The sequence below is a fragment of the Dicentrarchus labrax genome, unplaced genomic scaffold (assembly GCF_905237075.1).
Source record: "Dicentrarchus labrax unplaced genomic scaffold, dlabrax2021, whole genome shotgun sequence".
NCBI lineage: Eukaryota > Metazoa > Chordata > Actinopteri > Moronidae > Dicentrarchus > Dicentrarchus labrax.
This window is the reverse complement of record NW_026136722.1, coordinates 2831260-2854627: the sequence shown is the minus strand read 5'-3', so window position 1 is coordinate 2854627 and position 23368 is coordinate 2831260. Positions and strand designations below refer to the sequence as shown.

Genomic DNA, 23368 nt, shown 5'->3' with positions numbered 1-23368 from the left:
AATGTTGGCAGAACACTGATGTTGTAGATAGCCGTTCCCTCTAATGAGCTGCCAATGTGTGCATGTGCTCGTGTGTGTGCGTGTGTGTCGTTCAATGCTACGACACACGGAGTGAAGAAGCTTTCTAGTTAGTCCTATTTATTAATCTATAGCTGCAGCAGTACATCACCCATAATATATCACTGACACAAACACAGCTACAGTGTTCGCTGTCTGGCTAAAGACCTGCTGTAACTGACTGAGAATCTAACTGTGTGATAGATCGGTCTATCTGAACTATGACGACCTCACGCAGGGTTACACTAATCTGTTAACTGCAAGTTGTGACTGTATGTATCAGTTCTGAACACAGCTCTCACTGTATTAACACTGTGGTTGGATTTTCTCACATGGTATTAAAATTCTTGCACAAAAAGAAATCCAGTGGTGTCACAAACAAATGCATTCACGGCAAATAAGACAGCATTTGTTATTGCCAGAGACTGCCTGAGCTTTAATCGAATTTCTATAAAATCAGCGAAAAGAAAGTGTGAACAAATGCAAGTTTCCGTACTGCTGGGGGCGCTAATTCTCCAGTCGGATGGCATTACCTTAGCACTGCAGAAGAAGAGGGCACAGTGATTACAATGATGTAACCAAGCTCCAGTCAAACCTCTAATGGAGTAAAACCTGATGTAATTTATGTTTGCTTCATGTATTCATTTGAGGAAATCTCCTCATCATCAGTCAACACAAATGAGTCTAATGTAACCGTCTCTATATTTTTATCTAGCTTGGCCTTACTAGGCTTTATCAACACAGAATTTGTGTCTGATCCACTTTCCACCATGTTCCCAAACAGCGGATCTAAATGATGTGGGAGGCTCTTCCAGCTCCTCATTTGATTTCTACATAATGACACAATATACTGGAAAATTAGGACGCTGCACGCTGCTGAGGCACACTCTCCACTGCTCTTCACACTATTGCACATGTGCATTTGATGTGAAAGCCTGGCTACTTTTTGACTGACATGATAAGCTGCTTGCTTGAGACAACAGCTGCCAATTTGATTTTCACATTTACTGCTATATTGACTGACTGGCTGGCTGACTGGCTGAGTTCACTGACTTGACTACAAAACCTCTCCATCAGATCTTCTCCCTGACCACGGCCTGGCAGACCTGGCACAGTGTTGAAACAGCGTGGAGAGAGAGGTCTGGGCGAGCCAGACTGCTGCTCCTGTTTCTGTTTCTTGCTCTTCCTACAGTCTCAGTGAAGAGGAAATATCCTGATGAGTGGGGGTGAAAGACTCAAAGAAGAAGCCGATGCAACAGGAGGAAGACAAAAAGAAGAGCAAGGTGATAAAGGAGAAAAAGCAAGAGGAAGAAAGTCAATAATAAAAACACACCATTCACCTTGGGCACCTCCCCTTCTCTGTGTGTGTGTGTGTATATGTGTGTGTAAAGGCTTATATAAGGGGGCTGAACAGCCTACGCCAATGTATAAATACCCACGATGCTGCTGGTGAAGCAGGGAGAAGGGTCAGAGTGAGTCAGCACACCCATATCACTCCTCCTCTTTCTCTTTCTCACTTCCATCAATCCATCCTCTCTTCTTTTTCTTCTCCTCCTCCAGCTCTATATCTATAATTTTTTTTACATTGTTACAGTATGTCTTTTCATGGGAAAAACACAGGAGATTTCACTTGGCAGGCAAACTATGACCTCCAGTGTAAACAAAACAAAACAATCAATTACACTTTCACGTTCTAAATTGTGGTTCTTTGATGTCAAGTTTTCAAAAGATCTGTCATGCTCAATGATTGTGCGTTTGAGGTTTCAGAACTGCAATTCTATTCATTTTTTTCTTCTATTCATAGGTTTTCAAAAAGAAAAAAATTCTGCGACTGAGGACAAAGTCCATCTGTTTTTTAAGTGGCCTTGCTGTGTTTTAAATTTCAGAATAGCCAAGAGCACAGCACAGAGAGATGCCTGGTCCTTTCATTTCACTCTTCTCAGGGCGCACTGTAGAGGTGTTTGCTTGATATCCCCTCATTGGAATTCTTTATTACTTTTCCAGGAGAAAAGCCAAACGTCCTATAAATGGGTCAAAAATGATGCGTATGCATTTCCTATAGAAATGTAAAGGAACCTTTTATCCTTATCAGTCATATCTGTCAGGTATAGTGAACCACATATCAGCTGTCATGAGCATTATCTCCATATGTAAGTATAAGTATATTATTTAATTGGATAATTAATGCCGACGCAAGTACCAAAAACTGCAGTCCCTCAACCAGCCACTTAAGGCTGCTGCAAAAGTAAGTTGATCTCCATAAGGACCTGTGTTAAATCGCCCAAAAAACGATTTCCGTCTCCAGCAGAACGGTGGCTCAGTGGTTAGCCCTGGTGCCTCACAGCAAGAAGGTTTGCATGTTTTCCCCGTTTTCTCTGGTTTCCCTCACCATCATAAACATGTATGATAGGTTAATTTCTCCAGTTACTACCCTTGACCAAGGCACTGGCTTTAGATCTGGAGTTGGTCCCCATGGCTTAAATGCCATTAAGAGCACTAGAATGAACCCCAGGAATTTTTTCATAGATTATTTGTCTCATGTAGTTACCTACTGCAGCTTCAAATGCACAGGACAAATTTCACTGTGTATGATTGTATATGTGATAAAGTTGATTCTTCTTCTCTCTTCTTCTAAAATCCCCGTTGATGACAACTGTACGGACGGAAAATTTCTATATAACTTACCCGTTTAAATTATATATTTATAGATCAGGAGTCAGTGATACGGTTAGGGTTGGAATCTGACATAAAGACCAAGACCTCCACAGAATTATCACAGCAGAAGAAGAAGAAGAAGATGAAAGAAATGGATCCCATCGTTATTATAGACTATATAGAAGAAAATACAGTATACACACACACGTATATCTGTGCCACCTGTGAATATCCGTTCATACAGTGTGGTATCCCTTTTAATAGTGTACTATCTTACATTCAATTAGAAAAAAACAGGAGACACTACAGTCTGGCTGGCTTCACGCTCCGTTCGATTTCAGTTTCAGCTCTGTGCCAGCGCTGTGAAAGCATTCTGGCACAAGCCGATTTTACGTGGTCCAGCTTACACCTCCATCCTAATCCTCCCTTTCATTCACTCCCTACCTCTCTCTCTCTCTCTCTCTCTCCTTCTCTCCCATTCACTGCATCCCTCTCACTGTCTTCCATTCACTCCATGTTTTCTTTTATTTCTGTCCGTCTGTCTGTCTCTTTGACTTTTTCCTTCCATCCTACTCTCTCCGTCTGATTCAGTCATCTGTCTATTATTCTGTCACTTTTAATTCCATTTCCCTTCTCTCTTTATCACTTGCTGTCTCCATTGTAGCCTTGTTCTGTCTCTCATGCTTAATTTTATTGTAATCATGCTTTTTGTCAACATTGCCTGTATTCACACTCATGCAGTTGCGATCCTCCAGACCTGGGAGCTACCCAGTGTCTGCTCCACTACAGTGTGGGTTGTTTGACAGAACTTGATGAGAGTTGAGAGGGAGTCTAAGTCTGTATCATTTTCTTCCAAATGTGCTTGCAACCTCAGCTAAACGTGACAAGCAGAAATGAATTCAAATTAAAATGAACCTCATTATCAGTTTCACCTAGATCACACAACCAACAAAGTATGTATGAATAGTAATGTTCCTATACTGTATCTATTCTTTATGAGACAATAAGTTCATAATTTTGGTTTATACCATATCACAAGACCATTTTTCTCTATGCAGGTAAAACATTTTACTCCGAATCTCCTGAATATGGAAGATTAATGACAAATCATTCCATCATCATTTCCACTTGGGGATGACGATGGGAAATATCCCAGTTATCTTTATAGTAAGTCTGATCTTCACAAGTCTATTCCAAGGCCAAAGCATTTGACGTTTATGTCCCTTTGTCTTTAACAAACAGAAGACCAGCAATAATGGTAGGCCAGGTGCTGTGCTTCATCCAGTTCTACCTCCATCCTATCCATTCTAGCAGAAAGCTGTCCAATATCCAAATCAAGGTTATCTTGAGTTTGCCTTACTTTATTTTCCATCTCAGCTTTTAACTCTCTTTTCTGTGATAAGTCGCTCAAGACGTTCCACTTTGCAATCAAAAAGTTTTTCGAGGGAGGTATGCACCTCATTGCTTTGTGAGTTAAGTGTCTTGAACTCATCACGGTCCATCAAGTTAGCGTTAATGTCGCTGTTTTCCGCTTCTTTCTTCTCGTTTTGCCACATGGAGTCCTCTCCTTTATCAGTCTAATGTATACAGACATCAGACTGATTTTAGCACATAAATATACTGTCATAATCTGACTGCAATGCATGCCATGTACTAAAAAGGGAATAGAGTGTACAGCAAGCCCCCAGGAAGAGCAGCGGGATTAGAAGCCAATTTGACACAGTGGCCAAACTATGTAATGACAGCAATGGCATCCATCACATGATGGTCCATAAGCGTACATTGTGAAAGAAGAAGCCGAAAAATGGTAGATAAATGTTTTTAAACCCTGCAAAATGACTCGTTTCACTATCAGAATTTCTTCAGTCCAATAACATTTGCAAAGTCTAAAAAAGTTAATTATTTTGTCCCTATTCAAGTTAGCGGAGAGCTAAACTCCAGGTACTTTCTTTACAGCAGGAACTGGCTTTTTTGGTTTCATGCACTACTGACGGAGCGCCACCTCCAACACTGTATCCAGTTCTCCATTAATACATCCATTGTATGCTAACAGCTCTACGAGTCTGTACTTAGCCACAGCAGTGCTTTAACCCAAATGCTAACCTCAGCATGCTAACATGCTCACAATGACAATGCTAACATGCTGATGTTTAACAGGTAAAATGTTTATCATGTTCACTCTGTTAGTCAGGTGTATAAGCATGCTGAGATACGTTATTTAAAAGTACAGCAGAGGTTGATGGGAATGTCATTAGTTTTGCACCTATTTGGTCATAAATCAAAGTATTGGACCCCAATGATGGCACTAGATCAGAAATTAGGGGCTCACCAAAGGGATCAGTGTTTATCCTCTGGTTACCATCCAATTCGATCATCAAAATAGTTGATCTTCTGTCGATGGACTACTAATTAACTTGTTTCAGCTGCCAGGTTCTGGTACTTCACACTTTTCAGTCTGTATCCAAAAAACTACTGAGATTCAATATCCAGTCCTCCTTATGAGAACAGTTTATAATAAAACTTTAGAAAGAAAGAAGGAGGCTGAAAAGCAGAACAAATTGTAAAAAAAAAAACAATGACATTTACATTGTTAATCTGTGCACCAACAACAGCTGTCTCTTCACTTTCCCTGTCTATGTTTGCCTGTGGAGGACACTTAGTTTCCTCTCATAGCAGAAGTACATCTACCTCCACAATATGACCTGAAAATGTCCAGCCAAAACACACACACACACACAACCCTGTAATCTCCTGTACTGTACATCAACTTTTCTCCTGCACTCCTCTCTCTCTCTCTCTCTCTCTCTCTCTCTCTCTCTCCCTCTCTCTCTCTCTCTCTCTCTCTCTCTCTCTCCTCTCTCTCTCTCTCTCTCTCTCTCTCTCTCTCTCTCTCTCTCTCTCTCTCTCTCTCTCTCTCTCTCTCTCTCTCTCTCTCTCTCCCTCTCCCTCTCCCTCAACTCCCCCGCAAACAATACCTGCTGTTTTGGTCCAGACGGCAAGAAATATAACTGAGGGGAGGGAAGAATAAGTGAAGAGAAATAGAACGCTTGAGTGCATAAATTATGGCTGTTCACTGTATTTAATTTGCTGAAGAGTACAGTCATCATCCTCAGCATGTAGTTTTATCCAATCTGCTGATTTACTCATTAATTCAGAGAGAGAGAGAGAGGTGTGGCATGAAGAGGATGAGGGAGAGAGAGTGGGAGAGAGAGGACAGAGGGGTGAGAGTGAAGAGCGGCAGATATTAACAAGAGAGTCGATGAGACTAACAGGTTTGAATACCAAATAATGAACTATACACAAGTTGTAAAGCTGCTACCATGCATACAAGGAAATATAATAAATGTCCTGCATTTTACAGTACAGTGGTTGTAAAATTCAATGTTTTCTGTCTGGCCAGAGGCTTAAAAAAAAAGAAAAACTAAAACTCAGAAAATGGATTGCATCACTCCACCGCTGAAGACACTCCACTGGCTGCCTGTATCTTCTAGAATTGATTTTAAAGTTATTTTACTTGTTTACAAAGCTTGTGACCTTGCTCCTCCATACATCAGAGATGTTCTTTAAATTTATGTTCCAGCCAGGTCACTTAGGTCCTCCACTGCTCATCTTTTAAATATAAGTTATGTGAACCATAGCAGTGCAGGTGAGAGTGCAGTCTGTTTTAATGCCCCTAAATGGTGGAACTCATTGCCTCTAGATATTATAATGACAAGCTCTCTCAGTATTAAAAAAAAATTCTTAATTCTTAATCTGGCTTTTAATTTGGAGTAATGTTATAATTTTTAGGTTTTAATCATTGGTTTTTACATTATTTTTCTCCCTGGTGTTTATGTTTTATATATTTTTACTGTTTCTATTGTAGTAATCTTTAGCCTTGCAACATATTATTTATTGTTGTTGATTTTTGTTTTTATGTGCTGTTTCGATTTTGCTTTGTGAAGCACTTTGGGCCACGTGTTTGAATTTCCCTCGGGATAAAGAAAGTATCTATCTATCTATCTTTCTATGTATGTTTGTATGAAAGGTGCAATATAAATAAAGTTGAGTTAAGTTGAGGTGTGCATTCAAGTTGTTTTGTTGTTGTACTGGACGGCTCTGACTGGAGGGTTTGAATGAGAAACACAAATATGGAGGAGCTCCTTTCAACTTTCAAATGTTACAGTCTACTGCAGTTTTGTGCAACAATATGATTTATCAATAACAATATAACATAACAGTGATGCAAACAACAGTCCACTTTGTGAGAGCTTCTACTGTATATACGCCCATCTAAACAGTGAGTGTGTCGTACATATTTATAATCCTGTGGCACACAATAAGTGATGCATTAAGGGCTGCAAATGGGCACCATTTTATATAGCACTTTCATCCAATGAGTTTTCCTCTCATTCACTCATTCTCACACACACACACACACACACACACACACACACACACACACACACACACACACACACACACACAGATGGCAGAACTACCATTCAAGACACTAACCTAAACACTATAAACTGTAAAAACTTTTCTGATATTTTAAATCTACATACACATTTAGCTTTAGTGTGTAGGTACACTGTGAAAAGCTGTCAGGTAATCATGTGTGCAGTCTTGTTTGAATCCTGAAAACATTCCAAAGGTGGCAAAATGTGTATATTGCATGTAGCCACTTTTACCATGTCGTTCATTGTATTTACTGTTTTTAATAAAGGTACAAAACAGAAAATATAGTATGGTGCTGACTTGGTGTAGTTATCAGTGTAGCGTAAAGCCAAAAACAGTAAAAGCACAAAACTACAGCTAAAAAAACAGGATACGTATTATTTCAATAAACAAAGTTCTACAGTTATTGTAACCCCTTGGCCAAATAACAAGTGGGAGGCAGTGTGTGTGTGTGTGTGTGCTTGTGTGTGTGTGTGTGTGTGTGTGTGTGTGTGTGTGTGTGTGTGTGTGTGTGTGTGTGTGTGTGTGTGTGTGTGTGTGTGCTGGGATTCTGAATATGAGATTGAGTTAGGAACGTTAACAAAGACCGCAAGAGCTTATGTGTGTGCTTGTGTGTCGGTGTGTGTGTGTTTTTGAGGGCAAGGCAGGACATTGTCTACAACAACTCGCTTGAAGCTTGGCAACAGACCAGTGCTGCCTGGCTGCCTGTTATTCTCTTTACATAGAGACTCAAACACACACACACACACACACACACACACACACACACACACACACACACACACACACACACACACACACACACACACACACACACACACACACACACACACACACACGTATTTGAACAAAAAAAATAATAATTTCATCTAGTTTATTCTTGTTCTTTCTGTCCCTCTGTCTCATGTCTTTAAATGGGTTGGAACAGGAAAAACGCCATTACGGTTACAGAGGTTAATCTTCAAAGAACGAAAGATAATGATGATGTCAAATTGAAGATACTGTGGGTGGGTGATATTTAAACAGTACACCGTCTCCTACTAGCTTTAGCACACAAAGTCTCAAACTCAACAATATAATATTCATAAACTGAAAAAGACATGGGCAGGAATGAATAAAAAGGACAATAATGAGAGGTGAGCAGGGTAGAGAGCGACTGCTGGAGTTAGAGAGAGAGAAAGGGAGGAGGAAAGGAACAGACGACGGATGAGAGAGAAAAAGCAAGAGAGTTGAAAGGAGAGTGGCACAAAAGCAGAAAGTCAAATAAAGAAAGACACACAAACGGAGGGAGGGACAGAAAAAGAGGTCTGGGATCACTGCACTCCTGTCGGCTCGTGTCACTGTTGCTAGGTTACCATCCATAGACGAACGGGTTAAAGTATATCTCAGGAGCAACAGTGACATAGTTAGCTGCTGTCTCCATCAGACAACACACACAACTTAGACACACACTCAGAAATGGAGCAACTCTAAAACTGTGTTTAACCCTATTGAGATTTAGATTTTGCAGTTTGCTGATATAAGAAGATGGGCACGCAAACAGACACACAGCCTACCACATAAACAAACACACCACAGACAGAAAGCCCAAACTAGGAGTGAATCCTCATGGCTGTGAACTGAACAGAACCACTGTGGCATGTCTAGAAACACAACATGTTTAGAAATAAATGTATTTTTTACTACCAGGAACGCTATTAGGTTAAACATGTCATAAACGTACAGCAAAACACTGTAAAATAACCATAAACATGCCGTAAACATGGATATTATCGCAAAGTTGGCAAAGCCTCCACCAAAATAACCTTCCAACAACATCTGTTAAACGTCAAAAAGCTAATTGTTTTAGCTGTTTACATTAGTAATAATAAGTAAAAGTAAAACTGCTGTTTCCATGTATGTTTTGTGCACTTTGTAATAAAAAAAATCAGATCCACGGATGCCTGGAGCATCTGTGCAACCATGTATAAAAGGAGTTTACTCCAAACTTTTCAGATTCAACATCAGTATTCAGTCTGTGAAACTGTGTCCACCAACAAGCTGAATGACCTTATGTCCTAGAAATTATATCATAGTACATTTTCAAACCCACAACAGCAGTATCTCTCCCCCAGCAGTTAGTAATCCAGGTGGGCCACCCCACCTACACACCGTGATTCACATTGTAGACATTTAGCTCATCTCCTCATTGAGTCAAATTGCCCTGAGAGCAACTGATCAGGTTCAATTCGAAGATCACTTACATTACAAACAACAAATACAGAGCCGTGCAAAGGTCCTGTGACAGTGATCATGTAGGAGACAAGTGGTGGGAAAGTGAATAATTAAAGAAAGAACGAGCAGAGGGGGCACATGATGTTATTGCGGTGAGAGTAATGTGGGTGGAACGGAGTTAGAAACACACCTTTAGCTTCTTTCCTGAGTCTGCAGTAGATTTCCACAAACCTGGCCCAATATACTTTCTTTTTAATTTCTTTCTGGGTGTACTCTGGTGTCTCTCTGGTATGAACAGTTTCATAAAATACAAGGTGATGGTGTAGCCATTGTTATATGTGCTGTATTTTGGAACCATATGAAGAGGAAACTCATCTGTACAGAGTCACGCCATCATAACATCCATTTCTCACCACAGTAATTTTCTCAGCTTAAAGGAACAATACACGACCACATTTGAGAAATTAGAAATTTACCAATACCTACATTACACGCGTCAATGATGCTTGGTGCTCAAATACAATCAACCTGAATGGTTTCTTTTTATTTAAAGATGAAACATATTCACTATCCTGTTGCTACTGTTTACATTCAGCCAGATGCAAATTCAAAGGATGCACTGCAGAATTATTTCCTGGGTGCATACGTATATGTATATATGTATGTAAATAACTGTAAATATTGTTTTCTTTTAATGTATTCTATTTGATTTATCTTTGGTGTGAGTCCATGAATTTGATTATCTTTTTCTATGTGTGTAGCATGAATGATCTACAAGCTTTCATTTCGTTTTACAGCCTTGTGTTGTGTTATGATGAATACATTTTCCATGAATCCTTGATGTTAGTATGTTCACTTAAACTTCCTTGTTATCTAAAAAAACATCCAATATATTTGTCTAATGCAATAAAAGGACAGGGCCTTGTCTTGTCAGGGCTACAGTATTGGCACAAATCACAAAGTATACAAAGAGGTAATAAAATGTGGTTACTCTGAGCAACAGCACAGCACCTCAGCGCCAATGTTGCTGCCATTAATCCTACCACCAGGAGTCACCAAGTCAGAAACTTTCCCGTCATGCTCACAGAGGCTTTAATGATGCCTGGTTACCCGCCAGAGTGGCTGGTGGCGGCCACCAATATAGCAGCCACAGGCAGAATGAACCATTTCCCCTCTGTGCTGTAGAAAGGCAGCTATTGACAGAGTTAAGAATAGACGATGGTACTCTCTGGGACTGACACAGATTCACAATGAGTTAGCACCTATTCATGTAGTACAACTGTGCAAAAATGTCAACAGCCAAGAACACATTGGTTTAATGAACTGGCATTTTGTAATACCATGAGCTTTGGAATACTAAAGAGTTGGTACCTCTATCTGACAAATAGAGCTAAATTATAAAGCAGGAGATTGCTGCCTATTACTGCAGTCTGATTACCTAAATGACTAAATAGGTCTTATTTTGAGTGCCTTTTTTGTCCTAATATGACCCTTCCAAACAAGACCCTGTATAATGGGAGAGCCCTGATGGCAATAAGCTAAGTGCGTAATAAATAGAGAAAGAATAGAGTGTGTTCTTCCTGGTTTCCTTCATACTTTCCTGCTGCAGATTTAAGGAACGTTTCACAGCATTTGTTGTTGTTGGCGACACAGAATTAGGGCTTTACTAGATCCTTTCTTTTTAGTCATGCTAGTGACATGGCTCAAGATGTCAGTCTGCTGGTGGGTTATCAAGGTTCGCATTGTTGTTTTATTGTTTAATGTGTCATCAACTATTCCATTTTAATTTCCATGAAATATGGTACAGACACTCTGCACTGATTTACAATGTTCTTACTTTGTCAATGTGAGGAGGAATAATATCAGTTTAGTTCCTGGTAGTTGCTTCTGGCTCTTTTTGTTTGTTTGTATGTGTTTTCAGGCTGTGATGTGAAACAAGCTTGACCCACATTGGCTGTCTGATCCGTCCTGATATGTCTCCAAGGTGTCACCGTGGCAACGGGTGTACTATTGCCGCAAATGTCAGCAGCAAGGACAACCAAGCCCTGAAGGAGATAGTCTGTCAATCTGTAACTGAAAGTGAGTACAAGTACACACAGACAAACAAACACACTCTAAGTGATCAGTCTTCAGATGTGTGAAAGTAGATCAGAGCAAAAGGAGCCGGCCCTCACTGACAAGTAAAATTAGACTTTGTCACATGCGCAGACACACACACTCACACCTGTGGAACAACCAATACACACACGTACACACACACACAGAGATGCATCAGATAGCCACCACTGACACCGCTGATAAACAGAAGCAGCGAGCACTCCTGTTTTGACGTCGGCTGCTTCACTCTCTCCCTCACTTTCTCTGTACAAGTGAACAAGGCATGCACGCATATGCAGTCTCTCACATTAGACCCGCTCTTAAACATGTTCACACACTGACAGATACACACGCACACGACAGCTCTTTAGCACCCTCCACATTAAACTGAGAAGAGGAAGCAGTTATGGGAGGAAACACACTGGGTGTTACTGTAGAGTGACTATCAGAAAAACTATTAATATAAACAAAGAGTATCAGTTTATATGTGTGTTTAGTTAAAACTGAAATCAGCTTAATGTCTCAAAACAAAAAGACCAATCTGCATGCAGTCCCTGTCTGTTTTCTTAACTCATTTAATTCATCGGTTTGTTGGATTTTCTATTGCAAGTGCCTTTACTATCTTTGGTCGCACTGCATAATTCTGCATTCGTTTTGCCAATAACTCCCCTTCTTGAGTTCCTCTTTTTCAAATTGTGGCATATCCTGCATCACATTTACTCTTAACAACGCACACAATCAGCTACTGCTGTAATCTGATAGCTCAAATGGGTGCAGCAGTATAGCAAAAATCATTTCAGTAAAACCTACACAGCAGTGTCTCCTCCACTAGTAATAATCAGAGTGAGCCTTCCCACCTCAAACATATGATTCATATTATGTTGTTGTGTGCCATGAGCACAAGCTGTTTAGGATGCAAGTTTGTTGTGTCTGAAAAGCACCAGGGGAATGTAGGAAAAATCAATACACTGTAATGCTGCAATATTTTTGGCCCCCATCGATAAGCCGACTGAGGCTCACTATCAGGGTTGTTATACACACTACAGTGATGTGGCGTGAAAGACAGCACAGTGGACTTATATAACATGAACTCTTGAAAATGCTGAAAATAATGTCCTTGAGAAACTGTTTGGACGAGGTCTGTGCCTCACTGACGACAATCAGGAGGCAGACTTAAAGGACTCGCATAATGCATCGACAGCATTTGCAGGTTTTGCTGCTGTCGTCAGGATTTGCTTGACGCAGGCTTGTGAAAGCCAATAGCGATGCTGGTCGACACAGAAATATCTCAACTACTGCACTGATTGTCGTGAAGTTTTGTAGAGACATTTTGTGCCAGCCATGATTTTATATTGTGAAGTTGAAAGAAGATGAATCCTACTGACTTTGGTGGATTCGGGATGTTAAGTAATCCCTTTATTCATCCCCTGACATTCCCTCTTGAGACATCATCAGGTCCAACACTTCGTTTAGTGACCAGATACCTACAAAAACTCCCATTCCCATTCGATGCGCCTATAATGTATTTTCTTTTATTAAGGTGAATTCAATTTTCCAAAATTTCAATTTTGTCACGACAAGCTTCCAGTTTTCAAAAATTTCCATCAAGATCTCTGATGCCGTATTATTTCACATAACAGCAGAAAGCGAATTATTTTTAAGATTTTAAAGTATTTAAACCTTCTGCCTCTTAAACCGCAGGACTGAGAACCCCCCAGTTTCATATCTTCACTCTGATCGACGCTTTCTGTTATCTCAATAAACACCTCTGTCGGCCTCTGTCGCTTTTTAATCCTTTCCTTTTTTTCTGGTGCTTTTCAATGTTCTCCCTTCACACCTACACACTCAGCCCTCCCTCCTCCTCCATCCCCCTCTCCACTCCCCCATCCATCTATCCATCCATCTATCCATCCATCCATCCCCCATTTGGTGGTACTCTCAGTGGAACACTTGGGCTATTTATAAAAGCATCAAAGCCCACAGCTTCCAACACACAGCCACTAGAGAGAAAGAGGGGGAGATAGAGAAGGGGGGGAGAGAAGTTGGGAGCTTGAGGAATGGTGGAAGGGGGTACTAAGACGAACACAGAAGGGAGAAATGTGGAGAGAGACAGCAGAATGAAGGAAAAGAAGAGGGAATTATGAGCAGGGACAGGGAAAGGAAGCTGGAGAGAAAGAGGGGGGAAAGAAGAGGAAGATGGACAACAAATGGGAGAAGGTGGGGAAGAGAGAGAAAAACTGAAAAGAAACAGGGAGTGAGATACAAAAGGAGAGAGCGGTAGGTCCAAAGAAATCAGGGGAAACAAAGAGCACAGGAGGAGGCGGAAAAACAAAAGACTGGATGACAAAGTCAGATATGTTTTCATCTATTTCCCTTTGCTTCAGGATCTCAATGATACACCTCAACATCAGCTGTGTGTGTGTGTGTGTGTTCATGCATGAAAATCCGTTTTGGTTTTGTGCATGCATTTGTGTGATCTGTGTGTGTGTGTGCGTGTGTGTGTGTGCAGGCGTACGTGCATGTGTGTGTGTGTGTGTGTGCATTTGTGTAGGAGGCAGGTTTTGGATCCGGAGACCTCCCACCCACACAGGTTGGAGTTGCAGAGGCACCTGAGCTGCGTTCGGCACCGCCAACAGACACAGATGTTTGCAAATGTTCACTAACTCATTTGAACCTGAACAGGCTCATAAAAAGGCAGAAAACATGTTATGTGAATCCAGAGAAACTGTGGGCATGGCGCCCAACAGCACCTTGATGCGTACTGGTGAAAGCAAGAGACACCCGATAAAACCTGAGCACAAAACATGCCATCAGTCAAAGGGAGCCTTGAATAGTCCTCTTCATAAATACATACATTTTTCCAATTTGAGACCGCTAATGGCTGCAGCAAACAACACCTTTATGGGCTTGTTCAGGTGCAATCTACACCCCGTGCCTACACCATTTTATCCCTCCCTCTTCCTCTCTCTCTCTCTCTCGCCTGTTTTCTACCTCTTCTTCCATGTCCATTATCTCACCCACTACCTCTCTGCTCGAGTGTCATTCCAACATACCTTTCTCATTCATTTTCAACCATCTGCCTTGTTTAATTTATTCTTTTTATCACAATATATGAAATGTCCTCTGCTTGTGGGAACATACCACTTGAGTTTTGTGCAGTCCTCTTGATCAAGAACATGATCGAATTCTTTTGAAACGTAAAAAAATAAATTTAAAAAAAATGTACTGCGATTTGCCTTGCTGGCATCATCAGCAACAGCACATCATGTTCCAGTATGCACAACAAGACCTCATATACACTATAAAAGGATTATATTTAGGATGCTGAATAGAATGGTGGATTGAATACATTATGGAGAACTTACAGAGCATGCATGTCTTCTATTTCTGCCCTAATTTATCCTTCCTCAATCTCTCCCCTCATTGATTCCTCTTCTTTAAAACCCAGCTTTCTCTTTTTTCCCTCTGTTCTCTTGCTATATACTGTACTGTATGTTCTCTATACAGCGTGTTTCATATTACATCAAGTTACTTTACAAAAACAGCATTTTTTGTTACTGCTCTCGAAGGACATGTTGTTTTTCCCTGCACTTGCTATGAGCTACTTTCATTGGAACTTTCAAGGAAATCATATGCAATCCTCCTCTCCTTCCTACGCCCTTCCCACTCACTTTCTCCCCCTTTTGTCTGTCCCTCTTCCCTCTATGAATTCCACCCCCACTTTATCTTCCTTCACCTCTCCCTCCTCCCATCTCTCATCTCACCATCCTTCTTATCCAAATGATCATGCATTTTTTCCTCTATCCGATTCTCCCTCTCTCCCCCATAATTCCCCTATTTGCCCTGTTTCTCACACTTCCTGCCACTCAGTCCCCCCTCCATCCCTCTCAAGCTCTCTAAAGGAGTAATTTGTCCATTAAGTCTGTGAGGAGACAGTGGAGGATGCTCGACAGCCTGTTACACACTGAAACCCAACTCATTATTAACACACTCATTTAGGACTGCGTGCACACTCACACACACACACACACGCATAAAACCAATCATGTGGAAGCATTAGAGCACACACAGTTCTGCACAAACAGCCATTAAGGAAATAAGCGCTCACCAGCTCATTAAATGGAACATGAAGCACATGCGCACGCAAATTCCCAACACAAAAAAGTATGACATATTCTGTAAACTCACAAACACTTCTTAGAAACACCACATTATGTAATACAAGCTATTACCACCCAGTTAGTCCTACACTCTTTCTAGTGTATGGAAAACAGCAGAATCCCACTGAGGTATTACAGTGTACTGTTTGCAGCTACAACGACACCGAGGCAGTGAGCTGCTCTGACCAGCAATGCTGTATATAGAGTTACACAATATGCAAAACCCAGCCAGGCTCACTGCAACACACTTTGCAGACCACCTTCGAAACATCAGGGTTGGGGTGTCCTAGTAGGTCACCTGGTAGAGCTGATGCCTTATGTACCAGGGCTGAGTCCTTGCTGTAGGGGATATGCGTCCAAGTTAGGGGTGAACAATAATTATCGGGCCGATAGTTATCGGGCAAAACAGGAAATTATTACGTCATTCCGATAAGTCCGATATCATGACGAATAGCCCCGATAACATATATAACTTTGTCGGCACGGCAATGCCCCACTCCCACTATGAGACCTGAATAGCCTGCAGTGAATGCTGCGTTCAAGTGACGTTGGCATAATCAGAAAAACTCTTTCTGACTGGGATGTCGGAAAATAACTTGTTAACTCGGTCATAATTTTGGTAGTTGCTTACTTGAATTGATATCCACAGTATTTTTCCACATGTTACACATAAACAATAGAAACTTGAACTTAAAAAGGCCGAAAGAACGACTAGCAAACGTGGGAACAGGGAATTTCCGTTACACCGTGAATGCAGCACAGCGTGCTTAAGTTTGAAAACAGACAACACGGCATCGATTGTGTGGGACTTTTACAAAGTTTCTGAAGAAGAAAGGTCGCTTGTTATTTGTAACAAATGTTCCAAGCAAGTTCCACGAGGAGGTAAAAGTAGCATGAGCTTCAATACGTCAAACCTGATAAGTCACCTGAAACATAGCCATCGCTTCGACGGTCTCTCTCTCTCGATCGATAAAACAACTGAACCTCATTTACTTTAGTGAAAAGGTATTCATTTGAATGGAACCATAAGCCAAAATCATTTAAACTTAATGTTTTGTTACTATGGAATGCACTTTTTCAGTTTGTTTACACAGACAAGTGTAACTTGTGTTTTATTTATTATTGAGTTTTTTTTTTATTTAAAATTTTTTTTTTTTTTTTAATTATTTTTTTTTTTTTTTTTTTTTTTTTTTTTTTTTTTTACTTTTTTTTTTTTTTTTATTTTCCGTTTTTTTCTTTTTTAGGGGTTTTTTTTTTTTTGAAGGCTTGCCAATAGTTTTTCATTGGAAAAAATTAATATCTCCATTTAAAGAGTCAAAAGTGTTTTTGGGTTTGTTCATAGTATTAATGTCATGATCTTAGGTCATGATCATATATATATGTATATGTGTGTCTGTTATCGGTTATCGGTATCGGCCTTTAGGAGCTGAAAGTTATCGGTTATCGGTATTAAAAAAAAATTATCGTGCATCCCTAGTTCAAGTCTGATTTGTGGCCCCTTGCCACGTTTCATCATCTCTCTCTCTCTCTCTCTCTCTCTCTCTCTCTCTCTCTCTCCTCCTTTCCTGTCACTCTTCAACTGTCCTATCTGATAAATGCAAAAGCCCCAACAACACATGTAAACATCGTCTTCAATCAACAAGATGAAAATAAAGGTGTTAGGGTGGACGGTGAGTGACAAAGTCTCAATTTTTAGAATCTAAAACTCACCTCCTATAGGCTTCAGATGGCTATGGTCATCTTTGAATATATTTTTGAATTACTATCTGTACCACATGTTCTCTCGACAGCAGATATTGGTTGGTATCTAATGGAAAGTTAAAATATTGCTGAAATAAAACAAGGCAATTCAGTTTTTCTGTCAGTTCAGACAGGAAATATACGTTATTTGCATCACATCAGCGGACAGTCAGCAGACCTAAACAACATCAGATCATGTGTGAAACACTGACAACACAACTATCTACACCACATCCTTCTTAGTCATGCATACTACCACAAGCTGCTGCTGCTTTCTGAAACCTGTTAAAGGCTGCTTTCAGGGGTGCTGAGTTCTCTACCCAGCCCCCCAACGTCCTTCTGCTCCGCGCTGAATCTACAGCATGCAGCTCGAATTGATACGCCAGAAAGCAGGACCTGTATGTACCCGTAGTATGTAAACTAGCACTGTCTATCCACCTTACTCATGTTAACAAAAAGCAACTGAAAATATATCTCATTGATTTAACAAAGGCAACTTCCTTTTTTCACCCGTGACTCTGCAGAATGAAGACCAAGAGGAACAACTGTCACTATCTCAAATTCTATTAATGAAGCTCTTTTTTAACCTAAACATTTGCTTTGAAGGCCATCTAACTATTGAGGTCAACAGTACCAATCACCAAGCAGGAATTTAAGTAGACAATATTCATGTCTGGACAGGAAACTGTGGCCTTTTTTTTAAGTCAGCCTTGCATGCCATCTGGAAACAGTGGTCGTTATGATCATTACGACCTCAACCATCATGTAGGGACTTTGTATGAGAATAGCTCAGCTACAATATCTTTACAGTGAAGGGATTTCGTTGTCATAATACGTGAGTTGCAGGGAAACAAGTAACAGATGCTGCAATAATCTTCCTCTTTTGGAGAAGTGATAAGAAAAGTAAAGAGACAAAAACTGGAAGAAAATATGATTTAAGAGAGAACAGTGGAATATAACATTAGAAGCTAAGATTTGATTCAGGTATAGCAAGTACAAACAATCCATAAACACCATGTAAGACAGTAATGGCACTGATTTGTCCATTCAGGTCTCAAACACACTCACAACAGACAGAGGAGCTGTAGTATACACAGCCCGCCAGGTCTTATTGATGAGTTGACCTTTCATTGAAAGACATGTAAACATGCAGGCCATAAACATGATTTCACTCACATTCTGTTTGGATTATTCATACATTAATATAAAAAAGTCTTCATTTAACTATCTTTACACAGATATAAATACATCTAATCATACACTACAATGTATCACACTCCATACACACAAACACCCCCCCATTTAGTTCTGTGAGAACTATGTGACTGTCAAACAAACCTGAAAGACAAAGCACACCCACACACTATATTTGTGTGTGTGTGTGTTTGTGTGTGCGTGTGTGTGTGACCTTGCAGAGGAATTCCCTTTCTCCCTGAGCTCTGGGGAAGCGATACCCTGCCCCAGACGGACAAATGGGTCGCAGAGCAACTCATACACACACGCAAACACACTCACACACGCACACACCTGATGAAAGAAGGTAAGTGAAAACTGTTGCTTTTTCCTGCTTTATCCATCCATTAACCAGTGCCCTTTTCTATCGGAGTGCATAGGTGCCCCAACACCTACAGCCACACCCGTTCCTCTCCAGAGGCACCAAGGGTCCCTACAGTGCAGCGGATACTTCTCCTAGAGGACACTATTGACCCATTACACATACACAAGGGCTAATTACCAGCTAACCCACTGCTGTGTTGAACAGCACCTCGTCCATCCTACAGCATATAGACGGTTGCGTCTGAATATTTCACTGTTGCTAGGAGACGTGAAAAATCCTTGAACACATCCAGTTGGCTGTTAATACAAGAGGAAAAAAAACATAGACTTCAAGCAAATTGATAAGAAAAAAAAAAAAGACAAAAGCCCAACACATAACATTTTTGTCATCTGGATATGTTTCACTAATAGCTTATGTCATTTCCTGAAGCGACTCCTACAAAGCCGACACTGAATCCATCTCTACGCTACAGTATGAAGATGGATGGATGGATGAAAGACAGGGAGGGAGAAGAGAGGAAAGAAGTTTTCTTCATCAGTATGGCATGTCAGAGTGGTTTAACTGTTTTCTGTGTAAATGAAACCAGCAAAAAGCCACAAAATCAGATGTCTAGCTATGCTTTATCGTCACAGGAAGAGAACTCTGTTGTCATCGATCAATTTATCCAAAATGAAATCACTTACACATCCTTAGTCAGCTTCCTATTATCCATATCTAAATCTATACATACAGTATGCTCCACTATGAAGCAAGCACCAAATTCCTGCCTCCACTTCCAGCCTCTGTCGCTGTGTGTTTCCCTACAGGGACTTTTTCTACTGATCCTAAATGGCTCTATTCATATGAAAAGCTAAACCAATAGCTGCATTTTAAAAAGGTACCACATTTTCTTCTAGTAGTGAATATGTAGTTCTTTCTGTTCAAAATGTTTTATTTTTCCCCCAGACTGAAGTAAGAGCTCATGATTCTTTGTTAGGCTATTTTAAAACAGCTATGCTTTGAATTAATTGCACATCAGGGAGGTTGACCTGTCAAGCCAGTGGCGTTTTGAGTGAAGATTTGAGCTTCGGAAATGGTGTTCATTAAAACTCACTTGAAAATAATATTAATGAAAAAAACAATCGCAGGCCCTCGTTTATTTCAGATTGCAGTCGTTGTCAAAATAAGTGAACGTTTTATGTTTTTATGAAGAAACAAGAGCTCAAAGCTCAAAACCTTAGTGTTCACTTGAGAGGAAAGGAAGAAGAAAGGAAGTCAAGATAAAAAAAAGAGTTACTAGCGGGTACAAAGGGAAGAAAGTAAAAAAGGGAAAGAAATCTGGAGACGGGAGTAGAGAGATGGAGAGAAAGAAAGAGAAGCAGGTAGTGGAAGGAAACGACAAAGGTGAGGAAGTAAGGAGAGGAGAGAGGATTAGGGAGATTAACTATGAGACTGGTAAAAGAGAAAGAGAGATAATTAAAGTGGAAAAAGAGAGAAACAGAAAATAATGAGACATGGTTGGGGTGACAAAGTTAGCCTTGGATCATTTAGCAATGGCGTGTGCGTGTGTGTGTGTGCGTGTGTGTGTGTGTGTGTGTGTGTGTGTATGTGTGTGTGTGTGATAAAGCATTTAAACCACCTACCTTGACACTGGAATCCCTGCTTGCCGAAACCCCTGTGGAGAGAGCATACACAAAAAACAGGTTGAACGGTGTGCAGGCATGGACGTGTGTACGCACATACACTTCTCTCTCTCTCTCTCTCTCTCTCGCGCACACACACACACACACACACACACACAGAAATAACTTGAAAAAGGAGTTCTGAAACCATCTCCCTTTCCTCTAAGACATTTGTGTAGAGGCAAAAGTCAAATACTGTCTGCCGTTTGTGTGCAGCACTAAACAGCACAAATTAAAACACACACACACACACACACACACACACAGACACTGAAGTATGCAGGCAGGCAGGACATTTGATTATTGTGCAAACAGCACAGTACATGTCCTGAGGTCAACTTAGGTCCACAAACACACTCACACATAGGCCTACTGCTGCCCCGGGGCAAAATGGTCAACCACACCCAGTCAATGGTATGGTATGGAGAATGCTGGGATTGCTGCAGGTTTACGTCCACACACACACACATTCAGTCCTGCTCATTTTCGTATTGTTGCTACAAATAGATCATTCAGATCTCTAGGGGTGTAAAATCACTCAGTGCTCTCATTGTTCTTTTTCATTATGCTTATTGACCCAAATAGACAGGTGGATACAGTAGATAGATAGATAGATAGATAGATAGATAGATAGATAGATAGATATAGACTTTTTGATGATCTAAACAGGTTAAGCAATTATACAGGGTGCACAGTGTTCCTGTCTTTAGGGGTATTTACAACCAGTGAGACCATCTCATTTGATTCCTATGAACACACACACACACACACACACACACACACACACACACACACACACACACACACACACAATCTTCTAGGTCAAATCATTTAGCCATTCACAAATTAAAAAGCCCATCACAGGACTTAAATAATGGCCGTTTTGGGAATAGTGCACGGCGCAGATAATAATAAACGGGACAATTTAGGCCAAGATAGAGCCGGAAACTCATTTAATAACCCCAGCGCTGTCACTGTCTAGTAAACCCTGGTGGGCTGCATGGTAACTTGTCTGCACAGGTGACTGAGAGGAGAAAATGAAGAGAGGAGGAGTGTAAGGAGCAGCAGGAGGAGGAAGGCTCGAGTTGTGTCAGCGTTTGACCCATGTTGAACACTTTCGTTACTGCTCAGGCGGTGCAATCCAATGCTTCTCACTGCTTTTGGAGAACCTGTGTCATTTTTCCTCAGCCTCTCAGTTCCTCTGCCTACTTAATACCATCAAACAATGGTCTGCAGCTATTCTTCTTTACTGGTGCAGCCCACATATCTCTCCGTCTTCCCTTCTGCCCTGCCTTACACATATAGCATCAACAAGTACACAAATAACGCTGAAATCGATGTTTATTTTGAGGAAACTGTGCAACCCTCCCACTTTCTTTATTCCTGCTGTATTTTAATGATGTAATACCATCAAACACTACAGCCATTTTGTCTTTTTCATATCATTAGGCCTCATCTCTCCCTTCCTCTCTACTTTTCTCATTTGAAGTGTCATCAAATCATTAACTTGTCCTGCCCCCTGCTTTGGTGCACCCCGTAATGTATTCTAAACTATTTTTTTTTAAAAAACATCTTATTACATGGCCTACCAACATCTTGACCTTATTCCCAAAACAGCACCAATAAATAAAAGCATTAAACCAACTTAAAACCAATGCATTTGCCCCTCCATCCGTCCCTGTGTCGGCTCCTCACCAGATGAAGTCGGTGCAGTGGCTGCAGAAGGTGGGCTGCTTGAAGAAGCGCGCGATGAATTTGTGGTCCTTCACCTCGTGCACGTTCTTCTGGCGGAGGGCTCCCTGGCGCGCGAAGCCCCGCATGGGCTCGCGGGGTCCGTCCTCCCCGTCACTGTTAGCCGCCGCCGAGTCTGCCATTCTGCGACTATCTGTGTCTTTTATTTGTACTTTAACGGAGCGACGCAAGTTTGTGGCTGAAAAACAAAAAACAAAAAAACAAAAACAACAACCGTTTCTGGGGTTGCAAACAGTCGGTGCTCGTGCGTTGTTCCGAGTGGAGGCGATACGGCCAGCGGACGGTTAGCTGTCGGTAGTTTTGTTTGGGTTTGTGTTATCTTGTCCCTCAGTTGAGTACACGGGCGGCCGCTGCGCTGCTCTCTCCCCGCTTCCTCCTTTTCTTCTGAGCGCACTGAGAGCCGGTGACTACCAGAGAGAGAGAGAGAGAGAGAGAGAGAGAGAGAGAGAGGGAGGGAGGGAGGGGAGCTTTAACTTCCTTACTTCTCCTTGACATTTAAGGTAAGTGTTATTTGGAGAGTCTGAACCGTAAGAGCTCATTTATTCCTCTTCGCTCTGACACCTTCTACTTAAAAGTGCAATTTAATTAGGCCAGTTCTTTAAATGTTACTAAAAATATGTACTTTGAAATATCAATCCTTCCCAGGGTTGGATGGATGTTTCTCCCTATTAAAATATTTAAGCAGAATCTGTACAGGAATATTTTTACCCCATCAATTCCCTGCGTCATATTAAAGTCATGTGACTAGTATTCAGTTGGGTGCAACCTGCTGCAGCTTCACCTAGATGCCACTACGTCCTACATCTTGGTCCTTTCAGCCAAGTGAGGTCTAAAGACCAGCCAACCATTAGTAAGTCGAGTCATTAGCATGTTTAATAATGATGTTATTATTATTATCTGACCTGTTCAAAAAGCATGGCGTTACAATGCCAACGTTAACGTTTGATGTTGCAGTCTGGTTGTCAGTAATCTTTGATGGACAGGTTTTTTCCTTCACATGCAAAACTCCTGAATCCATATGATCTGATCCATAG

At 40.9% G+C, this 23368-nt stretch overlaps 1 protein-coding gene across 2 annotated transcripts in view; it reads right to left on the bottom strand.

Annotated features, from left to right (window-relative positions):
- The window catches only part of LOC127356201 (protein kinase C beta type), a 97080-nt gene extending 74344 nt beyond the window's left edge, over positions 1 to 22736 (bottom strand). For both annotated transcript variants that reach the window (XM_051387758.1, XM_051387757.1), the window contains exons 1-2: positions 22278 to 22736; positions 20544 to 20575 (exon numbers count right to left, since the gene is read on the bottom strand). In XM_051387758.1, coding sequence (XP_051243718.1) covers positions 20544 to 20575; positions 22278 to 22456 — 211 coding nt within the window. In that variant the 5' untranslated portion in view covers positions 22457 to 22736. The remainder of the gene's footprint in view (positions 1 to 20543; positions 20576 to 22277) is intronic.
- Between the last annotated feature and the right edge of the window lie 632 nt (positions 22737 to 23368).